This window comes from Drosophila gunungcola (assembly GCF_025200985.1).
Source record: "Drosophila gunungcola strain Sukarami chromosome 2R unlocalized genomic scaffold, Dgunungcola_SK_2 000004F, whole genome shotgun sequence".
In the NCBI taxonomy this organism is placed as follows: Eukaryota; Metazoa; Arthropoda; class Insecta; order Diptera; family Drosophilidae; genus Drosophila; species Drosophila gunungcola.
In genome coordinates, this window is record NW_026453167.1 from 52,633 (window position 1) to 74,307 (window position 21,675).

Genomic DNA, 21,675 nt, shown 5'->3' on the forward strand with positions numbered 1-21,675 from the left:
AAATTACGGATTTAAATGTGAACCAAAGATATTTTATAGCTATCTGTGTGTGTATATATGTATATATTGCAGAGTTGGAAAAATAAAATAAAATAAAATCAAATAAGGGAACGGGGACGCAGACCTTTGCCTTTTGTCTCAGCTGTTCGGCTTTCATCGGCCGACAAAGTTTGCAAAGGCACAAAATCAACAATCTCATAAATTTAATTGCTTCAAGTGAATTCTGCCGCCAATTGTCCAGTGGTACCCCTACACGGCTCCACCCCCTTTACACCCCCTTTTCGACAGTGAGAGTGCCTTCCTCGTTGTGTCATTGTCACCTTTTGAACTTCCGGCGGCGGCGTCACTTTTCGCTTCTCGCAGTGTACATGTATCACCCTGGGCAGAAACACACAACATAATAAAAAAAAAGAAAAAAACACACTCAGACGTAAACTTTTTCCACATGTCGGATGGACACTCATTGTCTCACATCCACGATTCATTTAACATTTCTATTTGTTGGAGGCGAGTTTTGTTTATTTGCAAACATTTCGTCATCGCTGACATTGATGACGACGATGACGATGACGATGACGTTGCGTCTCCTTTTCGCCTTTTGCCCGCCGCTTTGTTTTTTGTTAAACGTCCATTTATTTTTAACATTTAAAAAACGTCAACAGTGTAAACAAAAGCAGACTCAATGACGCAACGTGCGATAAGTCTGCCTGACGGGAGGGAAATGGTTTATTGCATTTACGTTAAAGGTTTTATATATCTGTACGCACACAATCTTTATACATAAATTAGGCTTATTCTGTTCGGAAGTAACATTGTTTTTTTAATTTTTCGTCTTGTAAAGTATTTTAAATGAGATTCCACTGAAATGAGCCAAAAAATATGATGGCTATATACCATTGCTAGGTTTTTTTTAAATATAACTTTACAACTAAATATAATAATAGTTTACATGGTTTAATAATTTTTTTTTGTGTTTTTTGGTAAGATTGTAAAAATTGTAAAATTCTATGATCTTTTTTAGCCTTAACTTTCCTTGTGGCAGTGAGTGAGTGTTGCATTAAAATCCATCTCATCCCTAAGATAAGCGTTGTCCCTGCACCAAAATCGGCTTTTCGCATTCGAAGGCAATAAGATGGGTGAAGTGGGGTTGGAGAGGGGTAGAAATGGGGGGGCGGAGGGTGAGGGGTGCATGCAATGTAATGAATAAATGAGCATACAAACACGCTCTCACGCACACACGTGGCCGTGTATTTGTGCAGTTAATTTGCCATTTCCGCTCCAGTAAAGTAATGAAAAATGTTTTTTTTTTCCAGCTGCCTCTGCTGCTGCCCGTTGCTGCTCAACAAATCCCCGTTAAGTGCTCCCAAAACCCCTCTGCAAACCTCTGTATCCCTTATCTCCCCGTGGTATTGGTCAAGTGCCATTGTTCCAGGATTCGGGCTGTTAGCTATAAACGCTAATCACTTTGAAAGGCATTTGTCCATACGTGTATATTAAGCATACGCCGCGTGGGCCATTGAGAAGATGAAGTTTAAACGAATTGCACTGACATGGAGCTCATTAAGGTATCAGACCCCACCAACTTTTCCCCCCCATTTTCATATGCAAATTGAAAACTGCAGGTGGGACACTGCAAACGGAATCTAATGAACGTTTTATGCAGGGGGGGGAAACGGAAAATGAAAATGCTGGGCACTACGGAAAACACCAAGCAATCAATGGCGATGCCTTCAATTTTGGCTCGGTTATGATGTTGTTGATGTCACATGTTGCACGGACATAATCGTTATGGTTATTGGCAGGACTGTATAGACACAAGCCATGTCAACGGGGGGTTGGGGTGGATTGACTTTGGAGGGTGGTTATGGTAAACGTAGAAATAAGAGCCAGGCATAATGAAAGTTTGTGGATCGGTGATGGAAAAATAAAACTGGCGCAATGTTTAGGCTTTAGGGATGAACAGGACTTTATTAGGCGGATAAGATTGCTAGCGATAAATGTCGGTGATTTCGGGGGACGGATACTGCTGGAGTATGTCTATTAGTATCAATAACCAAGCCAGCTTTACTCATTTATCATTTATGAAAGTTTAATGGAATTGATTTCAAAATTTGACAAAGATAATAAATCAATTTATAGAGGGCAAATTGAGTTTAATAGGTAGACATTTTAAATTGGTATCTCTAGATGTTTTCTGGGGTACAATTATTAAAGTATATCTAAATTTATCTAAATTATTAACAAAATTTATCATGAAGATTCTTTAATGGGATTGCTTTTAAGAAACTATAAGTAGAAATATGGAAATAAACAATTAGGATTCATTACAAAACAAAAGCAAGGTGTTAATTATATTTCAATAATTTATAACGATTAGTCAGTGAGTAAAAACGCTGACCAAAATATCCAAAAATGCCATTACCAATTTCCCAATACCATCATTTGTATTCCTTGACTCTTTTTATGGCCGGACAAATCAATCGGGCACATTTGCCTTTGACACTCGACTCGTGTTTGGCTTAATTTTGCATATAAACCCGCTCTTCATCAGCTTTTCCATTTCCCGGCCAAGCGGCCAAGAGCTCATTTCATGTAATCGACACACAAATTGAATGCAAGCCCGGGGACCTCGACATCCTTTGGGATGCGGACGAGGATGTGGATGTGGATGTTGATGTAGATATGGTTGTGGATGCGGATGTGGATGCCAAAGTGCATAAAGGAAGCCAGGAATGGCGACTGACTGGCGTCATTCAGGGGTTAACTATTCCCATCAACACGAACTGGTCACTTTAAGTGAAAAGTGTTCAAGTTCTGGAGATTCCACAAATGTTTGCAAAACATCGAGAGTATACAAAGTCTCTTTGTGTGCTGTACTTTCCTAATCAAATTAATTAGTTAAAATATATTGTACTTCAAGGAATATTTATGGCAGAACAGTGAGGAAATCTTGGGGGAGTTGGGAGGATGGGAAATGGGGGAGGTTGGTAGGCGCATCGAAAATAAAAGTAAGTAAAGTGTATCGAAGTTAGTGTGTGTATCTGTGCTGTGTGTTTGCCCAGCTGGGATGTGTGTGGGCACAACTTCAAAATGAGTTTATCGATTTTAAAGGGCAAAGCGAAAGAGCAACAGCAAAAGAAAGGAAGGTAGGGTAGAAGGTAGAAGGTAGAAGTTCCGCCTGGTTTGTTTTGCTGATGATGTGTGGATGGCTCGAACATACAAACGTGGAATCCCCTGCGTTCTCAATGAAAATCCCTAAATAAAAACGAAAAAAGAATGCGATTACCCAGCGATTATTATTTAAGGGTTAAAAATCTACAGCAAGCCACTCGACAAACCACACACACACACACATTTTCTGTTACGCCTTTCTCTTGTTTATTATTTTTGCCCTGACAACAACAACAGCTTTGCGGGGACAAACGTAAAGCAATTAAAATGTTTAAGACAATTGACAAAAGCCAGACTCAAGAACTTAAAGCTTGCAGGGCCAAAAGAGCTTTGACGGCCTGAAAACTCGAAGGATGGTAAAGGATAAATGGCCGGATGGCAGGATGGCAGGAAGGCGATGGAAAAGCTTCTCTTCTTGTGGAAAATTGCATTTTTAATATGCAATGAAATTTGCCAAACATAATAAATAAAAGATGCAAAATTCATTGTGAGTATAGGTGTGTGTGTGTGTGTGTGTGTGTGTGTGTGTGTGTGTAGGTAGCTGTCCTCCCAAACACCCATTTTCTACAACAGCTTTATTCTACCTTCCCTGTGCAAGGCTCAAGGATATCACGCACAAAAAAGAAGCCTTTGAAGTGCAGTGAATATGGGGAATAATATCACAACCCCTTTACTTTCCTTAAAATGAGCAATGCGTGACAAACACGCAATTTGGCCCACTATGCAATGACTACAGTGAAGCCCAAGGATCATAAAAATCATTGCTGACATTTTTATAGCGATTTTTGTTAAATGTAGATTTAAACATATTAACAATGGTTAGAGAATACTTAAGACTTAAATTAACTCCTACTTTAATGGCTTTAAAAGATGAATTTCAGTTTTTTAGCAAACTTATGCAATCAATGATAAGAAATAATCGAAGGAAATGCATTGCCTTTCGCAACAATATTATTCTAGAAATCCGGCAATAATTTATTCCGCCACGCATATATATAGCCCGCACATCATTTGCTATATACTGCATATATCAATCCCTGTATCCCCCTCATCTGCAGTCAAGTGCAGGCCGCATTCAGCTTTTCGTCTGCGATTGGTTTTCTTTGCTTTTTTCGGCTGTTTGCCTTCCCCCATTTGTCGAAATGGAATCGATTTTGCTGAAGCAACGGCGACGGCGGCGGCGGCGGCGGCGGCGGCGACGGTGTCGGTGTCCCCCTGTTTCCGTTCCACGCCCCTGCTTTTTCCCGCTCACTCCCCACATACAGCCCCCTCTTTTTTCCCAGCCCCACTCAAACCCATCCATGTCTTCGATAGGCCAAAAGACAGAGCACGCAAGGGGTGCAGACTGTTAAGGTGAATCCCCTTAACCAAGACATGGGCGGGGGGTGAAGGGGCTGCCCCAATGGGAGGCCAGGCAATTTTCGGTCTGCCCCGGCTTCGATGGCAAGTCGAAGATAAATGATGCATTTAACAAAAATGTGTAAAATGTTTAAAATACATAAATTGTCGACAGGTTGAACGAGAAGGCAAGGCAAAAACTTTGAAATAATGTCTAATAAATTAAACATTCAGCCAGGACAATGAATTTATTTTTGCCAGCAAAACACAGACGAACCTTTTTAGGTATAGCCTAGAAATATCTACGCATATTAAATTAAATATTGATTTTAGAAAATCAAGGGCCTTTAATTTAGCCAAACGCAGATTTAATAAACATATTTTTACAAATTGTCATTATAGTTAATAATTACAATTAATTTTATTTGGATCTTAAAGAACGCATTATCTATCTATCAATCAATATAATAAACTTTATGATCAAACCTTATTCAGTTTATTTTTTTTTACATTATTGTTGTCTAACCTTTTACAAATTTTTCACCCTAAAAACATTTTATATTTAAAAAAAAAAGTATGGAGCATTACAAAAACCGATTGTAACAGAGAAAATTACCGCCAGGAAAGTTAATTGTTGTAATCTGATTTTTATCTAATTTTTTAGGAACTGTTTTTCAGTAAACTAAAGCGATTATAAATGTGGACATTAAGATAATGGGCATGCATTTTAATACTGTTTAAATCTCTAAAGATATTCATGACATGTCTTTAAATTACTATTCACAAAAATAAATCACAGAACGACCCCATGGAATTTTCATCCGTTTTCGAATGTTCGTAATACAATTTCACCTTAACTACCTCAATATATACATAAATTACCCGCTCGATGTAATTTAAGCAACTTTTCATGCCACGCCCACAAGGAGGGTCGGAGGCGGCGTCATTTGCAGGAGCGATAAACAATGCAACCACAACAACCCAGCAGCGACAACATCAACAACAACAACAACAAAAACAGCGACAGCAACAAATAATCTAAGCTTGCAACGATACGCCAATAATATGTTGTCACTTGTCAATCAAGATGCAACATCAACGAAAACATCAACAACAACAGAAGCAGAGCCACTTGAAATAAACAACAATCCATGCGAAGAGGTTGGGCGGAAAAGCAGTAAAATCGGAGGGCGGTAGGCTGAAAGGGGGCGGGGCAGATCGCTCATGCAACTTTTGTTTTGTTGACTGCGCTTCGAGACTTTGACGGACTGACTGACGGCTGTCAGAAAATGCCACACGACCCAAAGTGAAGTGAAAATTGGCAACAATGAATGGAACACAACAACAAAAAAGTAATACAACTGGGGAAAAAGTGCAGCCAGAAGAAGCTGAAGAAGAAACTGCAACACGCGACTTTCCCAAATAAAATACAAAAAAAAAACACACACACAACAACGCATTATAAACAATGTGTTGGACTAGGTTTATTGTTGTTGTAGTTGTTGTTGCTGTTGTTGCCGATGTTGCTTTCTTGTTTTGCATGTTGCACCGGCTACAACGGCCGCAATTTCCAGCGATTTTCACCGGCAACCGCAGGCGGTGGCAACAATCAGTAAAAGTTTTCCAAAACAGTAAAAGCAGCGAAATAAAAGAAATGAAAAGTGAAAAGCCAAGTTAGATTAACCGCTCCCTGCCCATTCCATTGATCATTAATTCATTGGCGAGTTGCCAAAGGAATGGATGAGTGGTTAACAGCGAAATCAGAAAGTAATTAAATTAGTCTAATTGTTGGAAGATCTATGCAACGAGGGTTCATCAATCTACAAAACGGTGAAATCATACAAATCTTTTATTTATTAGTTTTAAAGCCATTTAAGATAGTGTGATAAATTGTATATATTTTAAATATTTTACTTAGTTCAGGAATTTTTTGATTTACAATAAGTAAACACACATCATCAAATTTACCCTAATAAAAAAATTTAAAGCTGTCAGATCAAACTCATAATGTTCAAATGAAAAACTTATTAAATATTAATATTTATATTAAATTACAAAACCAAAGTGCTCAAGGTCTCTAAAATGTCTACTCTTTTCTCTATCATGTTTATCATTACACTTTACATAAATATTTGAAAAAAAATGTATTTCTTAGTATGATAAGTTAATAAAGAGGTACCATTCAGAATGACTTTTTCTTTACAAAAATTTTTCCGTAATATACCTTAGCCACTTCAACATGCTCATCCTTAGCTGCAGGCTGAGCTAAATCAACTTTTTGCATATGAAAAGAATTCAAATGAAGGGGGACAAATCATCAGCAACTACCAGTCGGCGATGAATAATTACGTGCTGATGGGATAGGAGGGGCGATGGCAGTGCACAGTAGTGCAAAACGACACAAATGACTTGGCCAGGCGGATGCGGAAAAACTTTTCCATTCCACTCCAAACCTAACTGAAACGAACCGAACAGAACAAATCTCGCCAGTCGACGACGAATAACTCACGTTTCGCGTCGCCCAGATAAAAGAAATAGAAACTCCGAGTCGGAATCAGAATCAGTATCTCGAGTTCGAGTTCGAGCTGGCTATGGCTCTGGCTTTGGCTCTGAATCTGGCTCTGGTAATTACAAGCTGCGATGGGGTCGCTTGACGGATTGTCGACAGAACTAACAATTATATAAGCCAGAGGCCGTCGAGATTCGCGGCTTGCATCACTCAGAAAAATATCTTTTGATTCGCAAAATACACAACTTTTTTGCGGTGCTTTTTTTTGTTGCTGTAGTGCTGTATTGCTGTTTTGCTGTACTGTGCTGACTGTGTTCAAGGTATTTTCAAATGCAGCCAAAGGAACGTCAAAAAGTCAGCTAAGTAGTACCTACAATTGCTTGTAGCTACAGCGAATGTATCTTGTAGCTACAAGTTGGCGGCGCAGTTCGAATGCGAGCTGTGTGAGTGAAACTGAACTGAAACCGAAAGAGTACAAAAAGCAGCACACTCGCACACAAAAAAAAAAAAAAAAAAAAATCGCTGACCTCATTATTATTTTGTGTATATATGTACGTGCATTCTCCGCTTGGATTGCTGGCTCCGTATTTATTTCGCTGCTCTTTTGAGACCGTGGACTGCACCAGCTCTAATGTGAGGCAACCGTGCATTGATGAGATACCCCCGCGTATCTGCTGGATGCGATTTGCATTCGACGAGATAATCCCAAGCTCTTTTGAAACACCAATGAATTTCCGAATCGATTTCACAATCTCATCTTGAGAGAATTAGGCGCTAGGGCGACAACAATGTCCATAAAATAGAAATTTCGATTTTCCTATGAGAAGGTCTTTGTGAACAACTTTTGAATTCTTAGTTCATTTTCTATCAAGTACTATAAAGAATACTTAATGCCATAAGTTGTTCTTGTCCTTATACATGTTGGGTTTTTGGATTTTTCAATTCTACTAGCCTCCCTTTAGCTTTTAAGTTTTAAATAGTTGTTTATATTGTCAAATCCCTTTTAAATGTTAACACACCATGTTTTACTACATTTGTTAACAATTTTGTAAATCTTATACTATTTAAAAGTGCTGAATTGAATGTAAGACAATCTATTTTCATATTTGTTGGCACAAAGGATATTTTTAAGTAGCATTAAAACCCCAAAAATAGTTATAATCAAAAGCTAAGATTATCATCCCTACAGTTTTAATGAGTAAGAAAGGATGTAAAAATATGGACAACAAACTTCTTTGCACTCACCACATGAACACTGCTCTGCAGCTGTCCGGCTAACATCGTCTGGGCCTGCTGGTGTTGCTGATGCTGCTGCTGATGTTGCTGGTGTTGCTGGTGTTGCTGGTGTTGCTGCTGCTGCTGCTGCTGATGTTGCTGCTGCTGCGAGGGATCGGGCAGCTTCTTGTCGGTCTTCTTGGCCGCCCGCTTGTTCTTGCTCTCGAGGAAGCGCTTCTGGAGGGCGGTGGTCTCCTGGTTCTGCTGCTCGCAGACGGTGCTGAAGGCCTGCTCGTAGCGGGGCACGCAGTCCGTCTGCCGGCGGCGGTAGTTCTCCATGCGGCGACGCAGACGGTCGACGACCGGCAGCCGCTTGGCGGGCATGTTATCGCCCGGGGCGGAGGAAACCGCTCCTGGATTCGCAGGGCCGCCAGCTCCGTTGCCGCCAGCGATTCCAGCAATTCCGCCTGTTGCTCCCAGGTTGGCATTGTAGGGCGAGTGTTGCTGTTGCTGTTGCTGCTGCTGTTGTTGCTGCTGCTGCACTTGGATCTGCTGCTGCTGCTGCGCCTGGGCATTGTGTTGCTGCTGTTGCTGTTGCAGTTGCAGCTGCTGCTGCTGCTGCAAATGAAGGCCCAAATGCTGCTGGTGCAACTGAAGATTCAGATGTTGCTGCTGCTGCTGCTGCTGTTGTTGCTGCTGTTGCTGCTGGGCGACGGCGGCTGCTTGGCTGGCGCTCTGGAAAACTGGCAGGCCGCCCGCATCCATAAATGCGTCCGTGGTGAGGCTTTCGCTGGCGCTCGTTGCTTCGCAGCTTTCGTCTCAGTCGGCGGCGAACGCTGACGGCGACGAAATCGCGAAGAACAAGGCGGCGACAGCGGCGGCAAATATATATATATATCGGTTGGCAATATCTGATATCGGCTGATGTTGCTGGTTGCTGCTGGCAGCGCTTCTGATTGCTGCTGTGCGCGCGCTGCAAGACCGGAAATGCCTATTCTACGCGGAGAGGTGTGAGGAATATCGCTGCTGGGGCAGGTGAAAGCAGCTACAAGAAGTCAACATCCTGCGGCAAGTCCTGCAAGAAAAGAGTGACAAGAAATTAGTATGTTAGGAAAGTATACAACTTACGATAGTTGAAAAACTTTAATTACAAAATGGTCCTCATATATAAAGCATTTTTATTTTATTCTTTATAATACACAACAAATTGCCAACGAAAGTTCTTCTTTCCACTCAAACGTTTAAAAACATCACAACTTGTAAACAAATTTTTCAAGTAAAAAGTATGTTATAAAGTTGACAAATACTTTTAAAGCAATTTTTAATAACTTTGTCATACTATTTATTTCCGGTTTTAAATATATATTTAGCAAAAAAAATTACTGAGTTACTGATAACACATTTAAAATAAAACTGAAAGAAGCTCTAGAGATCTTTTAAATTCAAAATAAAGTAACTTTCTTATCTGTCACAAGGTCATAACGCTATTATACGCTCTCATATTCATTCGAAATTCGGCGATTTATGGATCAGTTGAAAGCAAACTAAATATGAACGAAACAGCTGATAAGAAACGAAAAGTGAGAGCAAGAGCAAAATAATGAAAGAGCAAATGAGTAATATCAATACTAGCACAATATATAAATTGGCGATGTATGTATGTATGTTTGTATAAAAGAAACCACAACAAAATATAAACAAAATAGATCGACGAACACCATTTCAAAGAACTGATAATAACAATGCAATCGAACAGTTTAAGCAAGTATACACTGACAAAAAATTTAAAACAAAAATTTTGAAAACCAAATTTTACCAACAAACATATTTGAGATATTTTAAATCAAAAATGTATTATCTTAAATTCTTTTGATTTGTAAAATACTGTTTTAGGTTAAATATGAGATTGAGGGGCAGATACACTTGTACAAGAATAGATCAAAACACACAAAGCTAAAGTAAGGTTATCATCAATCTGATTGTGCTTTAAAGTGTTAGTTCAGAGATACTTTTTAAGATCCGTTTTGTATGTTTTACATTAAATCATCCTTGTGTAAGTAATCCTAAAATTTGCACATCTTAGCTATGTTCCAATTGTATCAGATTCGTATTTGGTGTGCCCTGTTTTCGCTCAGTGGACCAAGCAAAGCTGATTAAAGCCATTAATCGCTGGCAAAACGCGAGCGGCCGTTGCGCGGTTTCTTATACACATTCGCATTCGCGTGTCTCGTCTCGAAAAGCGAGAAACGGAGAACAAAACAAAGCCAATGCCAAATCCAAATGGAATCGGAATCGGAATCGGAATTGAAATCGGGAATGAGCGACAAAGACTGGGGATTGAGACTGAGACTGGAGACTGAGACTGACAAACTCAACTGGCCTGCGCCGCGTCTGGCGGTTGAATGAATGACTGATGGACGGAACATGGCGAGCGGTTGGAGCCCGGTGGTGCTTAACTTTGGCTTTAGCTTTGGATGGTGCTGGTGCTGGTGCTGGTGCTGAGAAAGCGCTGGTGCTGCTGCCTGAGTGCTGAGTGCCGAGTGGAACAGTTTGCCATGCCAGTGGTGCTGTAGATACGGGCTGTGGAAAGAGTCAACGGTCGTTGGGGCGAAAAACGAATAGCAGCGAACGACAGCCGACGAACTTTGGATGTTGCAGAGGAGCATATGAGCAGAAAACCTTTGGCAACACAAGTTGTGCCTGATAAGCAACTCGGGAGAACTTTCATAATTACAATTTAAAAATATTAACATAAATTCTTACTTTATACTATAATATTACTTAAATAATCTTCTGTAAACAGATTATATCTTCAAATCGAGATACTTTAGTATTTCATAAGTTTAAAATCAGAAGATACATGTTTGCAATAGAAATTCCGTAACTCTATAGCCTTAATCTTAATTCAATTACCCTATAACTTTAAATACAAATTTGAAATTTTGTCTGAGCTTTGAATCTATGAACATATCTTCTTGAGTTTTAAGTTTAAATTTTTTAAAAGCAACTCCCTAGTCGATTTATTTCGAAAAAGCCCTAACCACTTTTACAACATTTTAAAATAATTTTTTGTAATCTTTATTAATTAATATTCAAATTTCATATTTTTGATTATCTGGTGAGATCTAATATTTCGTTGGTTTGAATTACGGAAGTTTGACTGTATAAGTTCTACGGCACGTGGGCCAAAGGGGTGGAGCAAACGGGGGCGATGCGGGCAAATTAAGCTGTAAACAAGAGGCGAGATGAGATGGCTAAGCCAAGAAAGAGACCCTAGAGCTCAAACTCCTTGGCTGCGGCTGCGGCTGCGACTGCAGTGTAAACTGGTTTTTGGGCCTTCAGTTATCGGTTCCTCAAGTCGAAGAATCGGGCACTTTTGGAAACGCCAGTGCGACTTTACTCGCGTTCGAAACAAAAACAAATCCCACTCGCATACAAACGAACGGCGGTTTGGCCGAACCAAATAACAGGCGCACAGCTTTGGCAGGCGGAGAAAGTGGGAGAACGGGAGAGTGGGTGGTCGGGGGGAGCGAGAGAGCAAGGCGAGCGAGTGAGTGACTGGCGAGTGAATGAATGAGCGAGACAGCAGGGCCGGTGCGAGTGGGAGGGGGCATAAACCGAGTGAGAGAGTGAGTTATGTTAGGGAGGTGGAGTGAGCAATGTTGTAAAATGAGTGATTGAGTAACTAAACGAGAGACTAAACTCACTCGGAAAAAAAGGTCAAATTAGAGGCGAGCGATTTGTTTGCTGTTCTTCGCTAATATTGTTATTGTTATCGCTGTCGCAGCGTTTAATTAGAAAACAGAACTCCGTTAACCCATTGAGGTAGGCGGAGTCAAATGGAACAGAAATTCAGGTGCATTAGCTGAAAACCCACGTAATCACGAAATACTTCTCATTAGCTGAAACTAGAAATCAACGGAAGAGATAAATACAATTATACATTTTGACAACTTTTACAAGGTTAATGAGAAAAGTTTGATATATTTGTAGAACAACAAAATGTCTAAATTTTTCTAAATAACAGTGATATCATTTATTTTTTCAGAAGTAACTTCTTTTAAATTTTAAGATTTATTAAAGAAAAAGGTTTTTCTTGTATATCAAAGTTATGTAAGTTAAAAAAAAGCATACAAATCTTTGTAAACTGAGTCATACACATAATAATAAATATCTAAGCTCATTCAAATCGTCAAGTATAACATAAAAACCCAACATCATCGATAAGAAAAATAGTCCCGTCACGAGCAAATTTTAGCGTCATAATATTTGAGAGGGGCTTAGCAATTTTAATTAGACTGCTTGTTTGGGGGCATCATTAAATTTCGGCCACAGCTCTCAGGAGAGTCTTAAAGAACAATTTTCATTTGGAGCAAAAGGAGGAAATCGATAAGTGCCATAAAACATTCTCGGCATAAAAATCCTTTGTTAAAGGCATTTTTTTTGCTTTGGAAAAAAAGATTTTTATTTTTATAGGCGGGCAGATAATTTTCAACATCGAACCTTATGATTTACAACTGTATCCGCATCCTCATTATCAGTTTTACTCCCATTGAGTGAGCGGGAATACACAGGTCTTTGGGAAAAAAGAAAATTTCGGAGTCAATGGTAACAAAAATCAAGGTACAGTGAAACCCGAACGTCTCAGATTACAAAAGCAGGTAGAAACTGCATTGGACACTTTAATCTTAAAAAAAAACGATTGGCATTGCTGCTTTTTGAAATATTTTAATTCTAGTTATTTCAAATTAAAACCCTATCCAATTTAAAGCATTTTCTTTAACTTTTGTTATAAATTAATTACAGTTCTTTTGAAAAACTAAATCAAATTATCTTTCAGATTTTTACCCAATGATCTCAGTTCTCGATTCAAATAGAGCGCCAACGAAAGAGAAAATGTATCCACGCAAACTCAAAGAGAGAGAGAGAGACTCCAATGTTAACGATTTTAACATCGACCGGCGGCGACTCGAAAACATTGCAAAATCGGCGCGAATTAAAAAATCGTCGGCGACGACAGAAACGCGGCAGAAACGTTGGAGCGGCGCGTTTCTGGCAGCCCAAGTCCAAAAACAGCGTGCGGCACACGATGCGGAATCGCATCGAAACAGAAACAGAATTGAAACGGCGGCGACTTACGTCGCGCGTCTATCGCAAAAACGAACAGGCGCCCAGCGAGAGCAGCAGCGCGATTTCAGGGCGATTTAGTGCGACGCTGTTAGTGATGAAAACGGTACTGCTCCGAGAGAGCGTAAGAGAGAATAAGCGGGGGAGGGGGAAGAAGAGCGAAGAGAGCTAAGCATTTTATTCACTCTCTATGCGCATGCATGTGTGTGTTTATGGTGTGGGCTACACAGAAAACTAAAGACATATGTTTTTACATAAAATTAGGACATTAAACAATAACTAAAATTGAATATTAATACAAAAAACTTAAAAATAATGTCAGACAAATAAAGGAGCACAGTCAAACTTTCAGATTTAAAGCCGCTTTGCTTAATTTTAAAAAAGCCTATAAATGTTGTAACTGTTCAAATCCAAAACAAACAAAAAAAATTATAGATATACGTATATTTTCACTAAATAGTGGCATATTAAAAGTAACATAGGCATAAAAATAGATTATAATCAAACAATTAATCCGAGATAACAAAAGGGTTGAATTATAAAGGCTAAAATGAAAATTAAATATTAACTTATGATATAATAAAAATGCACGCGAATAGTTTTTTCCCCGTGTAGCAATGAAATAGCGTTTGTATTTAAGGCATTTGCATCTTATTATTAAATTGTTGGGGACAGCTTATATAATTTCAGACGAAAGCAGTACTATCTGATAAACTGATCAAAAAAACGCACGTCAGCAATGGAATTACTGAATTAATTCGCGAGCTGCAAAAATCGCTCGCGTTTTGAGTCGCCCACCAATGTTGCGGTTTAAAACGCGACCGGCAAAAAGATACATTTTATTGCAAAAGGAAATGCAGAGAGAAGACCTAAGAGAAGGCTAAAATCGTCGGCTGGCTGAAACGTCTGTTGGCCCATGAGAAAACGACGCCAAACAAAATGGTGCCGCCTCTAGTGACGAAAGCGACAAACTAACTAACGACTAAAACGACAAACGACAAACAACAGACGACAAACGACGGCGGCGACAAAAAGTCAATTTTATCGGAAACTAACAGGCTGCAAGCAGGCAGAGAAAGCTATGCGGCGGGGAGGAAAAGCCAAGCGGACTTTCCACTTTTTTCACTGGCCTGGAAAAGCTCTCTTTCTCTATTTCTCTATGGCTCTGTGGCGCTGGGCGCCTAATCCGAATTGCGAGAAAGATCCGCTTTTCGAGCCAAAAACCACCGAAAAGCCAACAGCTCGCACAAAATTTCCGCCCAGCGGCACGCCCCCATTTCGAGTGGCCGCCCCCTTTTGAAGTCCGGGCCAAAATCCAAGCCATCCGGCCGGGACAAAGGCGAGCGGCAGACTGAGGAAAATCGAGGAAAATTTGAAGCCAAACCGCAGGAAATGCTAGAGACAAGGAGATGGTCAAAAGGGAGAGAATGTGCGACCTGACGATGTTTTTAAGGGGGCTATCACAAAGTGGGCGAGATTTGGGTGGAAAGTACAGAACCGACATCTCCATGCAATTAGCTTGATTGTCTCTGCACATGCGCCCTGGGGAGAACTCCAACCGAGCACTATATTTACCCAAAGGCAATCGTTTTAGTTCGCCTTTCTCATAAATCAAGAAGTTGTATTATTTTATGGCCGAGCTCAAAAAGTTATTAAATCGTAATTATAAAATAAATAAATAGTATTAGAAAACTCTAAGTGAGTGAGAGGAAGCTTTGAAAGTGCTTTAATATTGAAAACAATTTAGTTTGGCTTTAAAAATGTGGTAAATAGAAACAGGAAAACTAGTTGTTCTATTAAGCAAAGTGGGTTTATATTTATCTTATAATGAATTAATGCTGCGCACTATAGTATCTCATTGAAATTTAGTTTGTATAACATTTTAATGAGAACTGGAATAAAACATTCATTCCCAGGATTTTGGTTCACACGCAGTGCAAAAACCGCAAGGCAAATGAGATATAAATAAAAATCAAGGAAAGCCCACAAGTAGATTCAAATTGTTGGCCAGCTGCAACAGCAACATAGCAGCAGCAGCAACAGCAGCAGCAACTTCTCCACCAGCAACATCAAGCGGCAACCGCAACAACAGCAGCAACAACAGGTCCCCAAACAGATGTCGTGCGTTTGTATAAAGCATGGAAATAGGCAAAGAGGAGGTTAGGGGTATCTTGCAACAGCTGCAACATGCAACATTATCGTCGATGCTGCTGCAACATTGCAGAGGGCGCCACTGTTGTTGTTCCATGCCACCAGCGATGCGGCGCACAGCAAAATCAGCCTGGCGGTACAATGGTATAATGCTAAAGTGGCAAGTGCCCCACCAGCGGGATACTCAAACACACACACACACACTCTCGCGAACAAGGAAAATTCGCAATAAGGCAACAACACAATACCGAACACAAGCAACAACGGCCAACGGAACCGGTTGTTCAGCAAGCAACAACGAAAACTAGCGCAAAAAGTAGTCGAGGAAAAAAGAGGAGACCGCTGGATGGCATGGCTCCTCCTTCTGAGCTCCCAATATCAAAGAGCCCCAACTATAACTCAGGATTTTCTCAAGACGTCTTCGGGCATTATGATGCTAGTAAAAATCAAAGATGCTCGTTAGCATCTTAAGTGTTCCTGTGGTTTGGCAGTGTATCTTAAACATAACATCCTCTTTATTACACACTAGTCAAAATAAATATCCAGCAACCTGTAATATTGAACACTAATTTTCAAAAATAATAAACAATTTGATTAAATTTTTCGGATACAATTTAATTTAATAAATTAAGGAAGATTTTCAAGTAGGGCTAAGTCCTTTTCCAAAATTTGATTTTTTTTTTTTTTTTTTTTTTAATGTTGTTAATCTGTTTACAAGAGCAGCGAGCATCAAAATTTAGGCATTAAATGTACAAATTAAAATAGCCAAAATAATTATTGCTGTGGGACTGTCAAGCGGTCAAAGGTCAATCAATAAAAAAAACAAAAATTGCAATTAAAGTTTTAAATTTGTTGATTATTTTCAGAAGTATTTAATTTCAGCTTCGAAATAAACTTAAGCTGATTGCTTACTCGAGGGCGCACTGTTTGCGAGTGAACCCGTCTCCGCACAGCTGCGCCCGTTTAACCCATGTTGTACAACATTTTAACGGCCAACCACTCGCTGAGGCTCTTCTGCTTTTTGCTTCTCGACATTTCTGCTCACAGGGGTGACTTTCCACAGGCGGAAAGGACGGAAAACCCATAAAATGGATAGGACAATGAATAAACGGCTGACTGCCTGCTAGCTTTAATTAATTTTCTATTTCAGTTTTCATGCCTGCCGATTGGCGTTTTGACGAAGAGCGTACCACTTTTCGAAGCATTCAAAATGATTCAAAACGTTTTGGAAGACATTATATATTTAATTCGAGAGTCGAGGGTTCATGAATTCTCTTCCATTATTTTGTAATTTTGAATATTCAAACGTAGAAAATTAAACGAAATACTTTTATTCTGCTCTTAAAGAAATGTCTATAAATTCTGTCCACTGTAAGATTCCGGTTATTGGCGCGGTCCTTGGCCAGCAAGGATATGCCATATTTTGAGGCCTCCTTTAGGAGTTCGGCAAACACACATTTATCTGAGTGTACTTAAATGTAAATTTACCTGGGCAGGTGCGAGTAATCCTCAAAACGCTCAGTGCAGAGCGAGGCAGAATGAAGAGAGCCTGTCGCTCGCTCGTATCCTCCAATAGAACCCACTACGCTCTTCCGGTTCAACCCCTGGTCCCCTCACTTAACCCCCCGCCATTAACCCCTTGTTCGCCTGGCCTGTTAATGAAGTCTTAAATTGTCTGCCGTTTCGCAATGCTTTTTGCTAAATTAACAAACAGCGCGCGGAAAACTATAAAAAAAATACAAATAAAAAAGTAAAACGGGGTCCGGTCTTTGCTTTAACCATGTTCCCCGATAGCACTCCCTAAATCCCCTTGTATTGCGCTTAAATATTTATGAGCCACACGTGACGACTGCTGAAAGCCACGATATTGTCGCTCGGCAATAAGCTCAAAAGCAACTAAAAGATGTAAGAGAACAATACGAATAAATAGAAAAACAAATTTAAATAGTTTCTATCAATTCAATTGAGCTTCAAAATAACATAATAAATAATGCATATGAGTGAAAATTTCAAGTTATACATGATATTTGATAACTTTTCTTTATTTTTCAAATTTTAATAAAATATAAATTCGTTAAACCTAAAAACTGATAAAAGCAATAAACATTTTTTTTATAAATAATGTGTTCAGCCAATAACAATGGGAAATTTATGCAACTAAAACTTGGCAAGCGCTAAATGCTATTGTGCCAGACTCGTGCCCACAGAGCATTTTCTAGTTCTCTATTTATATTGTTTTTATGGGCGCGAAAGTTGATTAACGTTAATTAATTCATGCTGCGAGTGGCGTTTATATTTGAACAAATTGGAACTAAACGAGATGTTTGACTGCCCGGAAATGCACACACACACACACAGCAACCGAGACACAAGATGCAAACACACAGATACTCTACACCGATACAATGTTTGACCCAGTAATTAAGGCGTGTTTAGCAGGCGCATTTCATGAGACTAATTAATGAAGTTCAGTCCATCAGCATGCAGCACTAGATCGCCCCCTCCCGGTTTACATTTTCCATCTCATTTTCTTGGCAACCTGTTTTCCCTTGGTCTTGTGTACACAACAAAAGCAATTTCAGGGAAAACTATTTTCTGCCATTTTTCTTGCATTTTTTCTACTTTTTTTCTCTGTTATTAAGTAGATGCAACCAAAAACGCTAGAGGCCTGTAAGCAGTACAGTAATTTAAACGCAACAAAACGCTAGAAGAAAATGCATTCTAGAACAACAGTCAAACTTGTCTATGAAGAACATGGTAAGACCAAAAACCTAAGAGGTCAATGCTGTACAATTAATAGGTATATTTAATCTTCGATAACGTCTAAAATGTTTAATTATTTTAAAGTTTTTTCTAACAATTTTTTTCTGCATTTTATTTATTACTAAAAAAAATTGATTTGAAAGGTAAATATCATTTGATTGATACAAAAAAGCATGTTAATTCAATTGGTTTAACTAACCAGTCGATGCTTATTAAAAACTGCTAGTTGTAAAATCAACTGTTTTTAGGAGCTAAAATAAGTTTGACTTCTAAAACCGAAACAACGGCAAAAAATGAAAAGAAGCCCCACAAAAATTTCCTACTAAACAGAAACGCCGACGGCGCAGCAACTGCGCTGCAGCAGAGACAGCAGCGTGGGAGTTTTCGTTAACAGCTGTACCCCAAAATGAGCTCTCTCGCTCTGACTTTCTGTTTGCGCTCTCTGGCTCTCTTTTGTACTCACTGCACGTAACAACATCCCTGCGTCACACATTGTTGTTGTTGTTGTTGTTTTTAAGGCTGCTCCGTTGCTGTTTTTGTTGTTGCTGTTGTTCCTGTGCTGCTGTGCAGTTGTTGTTGTTGGCTTTTTGTCACAGGTCGTTGCACTACCAATACACGAACAACAAAAGAGAGGCGATGTACGATGTACAGTGTGACACATGCAGACCGTTCGGACGACTGTCGTCGACAAAAGCAACAACAATAGCACAGCATCGTCAGCCACCCTTTGTGCCCCCCTTGTTCCACAGAGCACACGTAACCCCCTGACCATCCAAAACATCCATGGGAGATGCAAAAATGTTGATCTATGCAAGTACCTCTAATGTTCTTTCTTTCGTTGTATCTGCAATTTTCTTTAACTTCTACTATGACAACAACTTTACAATAAATGCTAGTAATTAGTAATTATTATTAATGGGCTTTGTCAATAATTTATATGAAGCAAAACAAGACAGCTTTAAGTTTATAAAGGCAGCATTATCTTTTGTGTTGTACTTCAGAACTACATTTTCGTGACGTTATCTACGACTGCAATAGCTTATTAAGGCAATTTATCAGACAGATCGATAGTCGACGGTAATCGTTAAATGTATAATTTATTAAATAAAATTAAAGGGTACACAGACGTAGAACGTACTTGTGTTTATAATTATTTTATAAAGCGCTTTTAACTGGTTGAGAATTATAAGACACTGGCCCAGTTTCAAACAAATTTCTTACTTAGCTCTGTTAAGTTGTATTATTTAAGTTTAAAAATAAGGAAAGCTATATTGAACATTATGATTATATTTGTGTTTTAGCTAAACTATTTTAAAATAAAATAATTTTCAAAATCCCCTTTCAATCCCGTTCAAAATAATTTCAAGGCGAATAATTAGGGTCAACCTTTGAATTAAATATCTTTTCTACTATCCCTACTATCATTCAAAACACTCAATAAAATAATAAAAAATAATACCATTCCACGTTTTTCACACATTTATTGTCATTTTTATGACCCAACAATGTACGCACAAGTAACGATAAGAAAATTTTCCATAATAACTAAGAAAAGTGTATTGACATTTCGATCATTGTTGCTTTAAGCCCGTTCGCACCTCTTAACCCCCCATAAATTGACAATCTTGCAAATGGAAATTTCCTATGCCAATCTTTTAGCTGAATTCATTTGCTTGGAAATGGAAATGAAGAAAAGTAAAAAGAATATGGCCATAAATATGTAATGAGACAAGTGGCTTCGAGTCCTCGTTAAAAAAGCCCAATTAAAACCAAGTGGAAATCTTGGTGGCAGATCAAGACCATATAAATCCTTCTTTTTTTGGGGTACTGAAAAAAATTATAAAGCTCAAGTGGTTAAAAAAAACGTTTGTGTGATTATTTTGTGTATCTCGCGGGGCATAAAAGAAAAGCATTCAAATGAACTTTCCTCGCTGGTGTGGTTGTTGTTTTTGTTGTACGTGGCACAAGTGCGGCCGCATGCTCAAGCACACACCCACACACCTAAAGACAGAACCAGAAAACGTGTTGAGTGGCAAAAAAATAAATAAAAATAATAAAGAACAAGAATAGCGCTTTAGTCGAGGGCCCCGACCGAAAGATACTTACTACTTCCTGCCTAGTTACAAATAAGGTTTCAAACTTTAAAGGTATTTTTATTTTGTTCATTTTGGTAAATATAAATTCCTAATTTCAGTCACTTTGTGCAGGTAGATATTGACAGAACCTTCTGATTCCACACAAAAACATTTCATTATCAATCAAATTTAGCGCGCTTTAGGTTTTTGGAATTGGCCTAAGTTGTTGTTTGTCTGTGTTCAAAAAATATAGTTCAGTTATAAAATATATTCTTTAATAGTTTGATGACGTGTGGTTTAGAAAATTAGAAGATTACTGTTGATGCTAATCAATAATACATGTATATATGCATACTTCTTAGGGCCGGAAATGATTCTATTTCTCTGTTGTACGAACACAATATACCCTTCTTAATGTACGAGTACCGGGCACAAAAAAAAGTAAAGAATAAAAAACAAAAACAAGTCGAACAGAGATAAACCTATCTATGTCTACCAATTTCATATTCAACCTTTTCTGCCTCTTTCTCACCCTTTTTCAGACAATTTGTTGTTTGCAAAAGTTGAGTATTCCTAAACCTACTGTATTTTCCGCATCCCAATTTAAAGTTTGTGATTTTAAATGATTAATGCCTGAGTCAAGATTTTGTACAATGATTGATTAATTAACGTTGACAACCCAAAAAACACTAAAAAAAACTGCCGACACACGCACACCCTTAGCATAAACACACACAAACACTGGCGGGCTCTTTCAGTTGTCCAGTTTTTCATTATTTCTTTTTTAGTTAATAAATTGACTTCCATTTTCGTTACGGTCTTTTCTTATCCCCTTCTTCCATCTTCATGATATTATTGTTGTCGTTGCGTTTCCCACCCAAAAACATTTTCCTATGAAATCTGAAACGATGAATGTGCGGCTGTTGATGTGTGTGTGGCCAGGTTTTAGCCTTGATTGATTTCAAACCGATTTTAGTTAGCCCAAGAAAATTTATTGGGTAGTGGAGTTGGATTTACAGAGAAAAAATATTTTAGTTATTATGAAAATTGGTAAGGTTTGTTTTTTTTTATTTTTTTACCGTCATCTTTTTATATTTCATAGATTTATAATTTAATCAACATTTTAACCAATATTACTTTTATAATTTATAACTTAATCAACATGTTACGTTAAGTATAGTTAGTAGAAATATATGAAAATCTTTCGCAATATTGGTATGGTTTTCTCTTAGTGTATGAATTTCCTTTGCAGTTTGCCACTGTCAATCGTGTCTCTCTCTCACCTCTTTTTCAAAGCATATGTGCGTGTGTTTGCAAAGGTGTACA

The 21,675-nt window shown here is 38.7% G+C and overlaps 1 protein-coding gene across 1 annotated transcript in view; it reads right to left on the bottom strand.

Annotated features, from left to right (window-relative positions):
• Nucleotides 1–21,675, bottom strand: part of LOC128253720 (neurogenic protein mastermind) — a 73,512-nt gene that overhangs the window by 44,372 nt on the left and 7,465 nt on the right. Inside the window, 1 exon segment of the mRNA XM_052982339.1 lies at nt 8,264–9,308. Coding sequence (XP_052838299.1) covers nt 8,264–8,998 — 735 coding nt within the window. The 5' untranslated portion in view covers nt 8,999–9,308.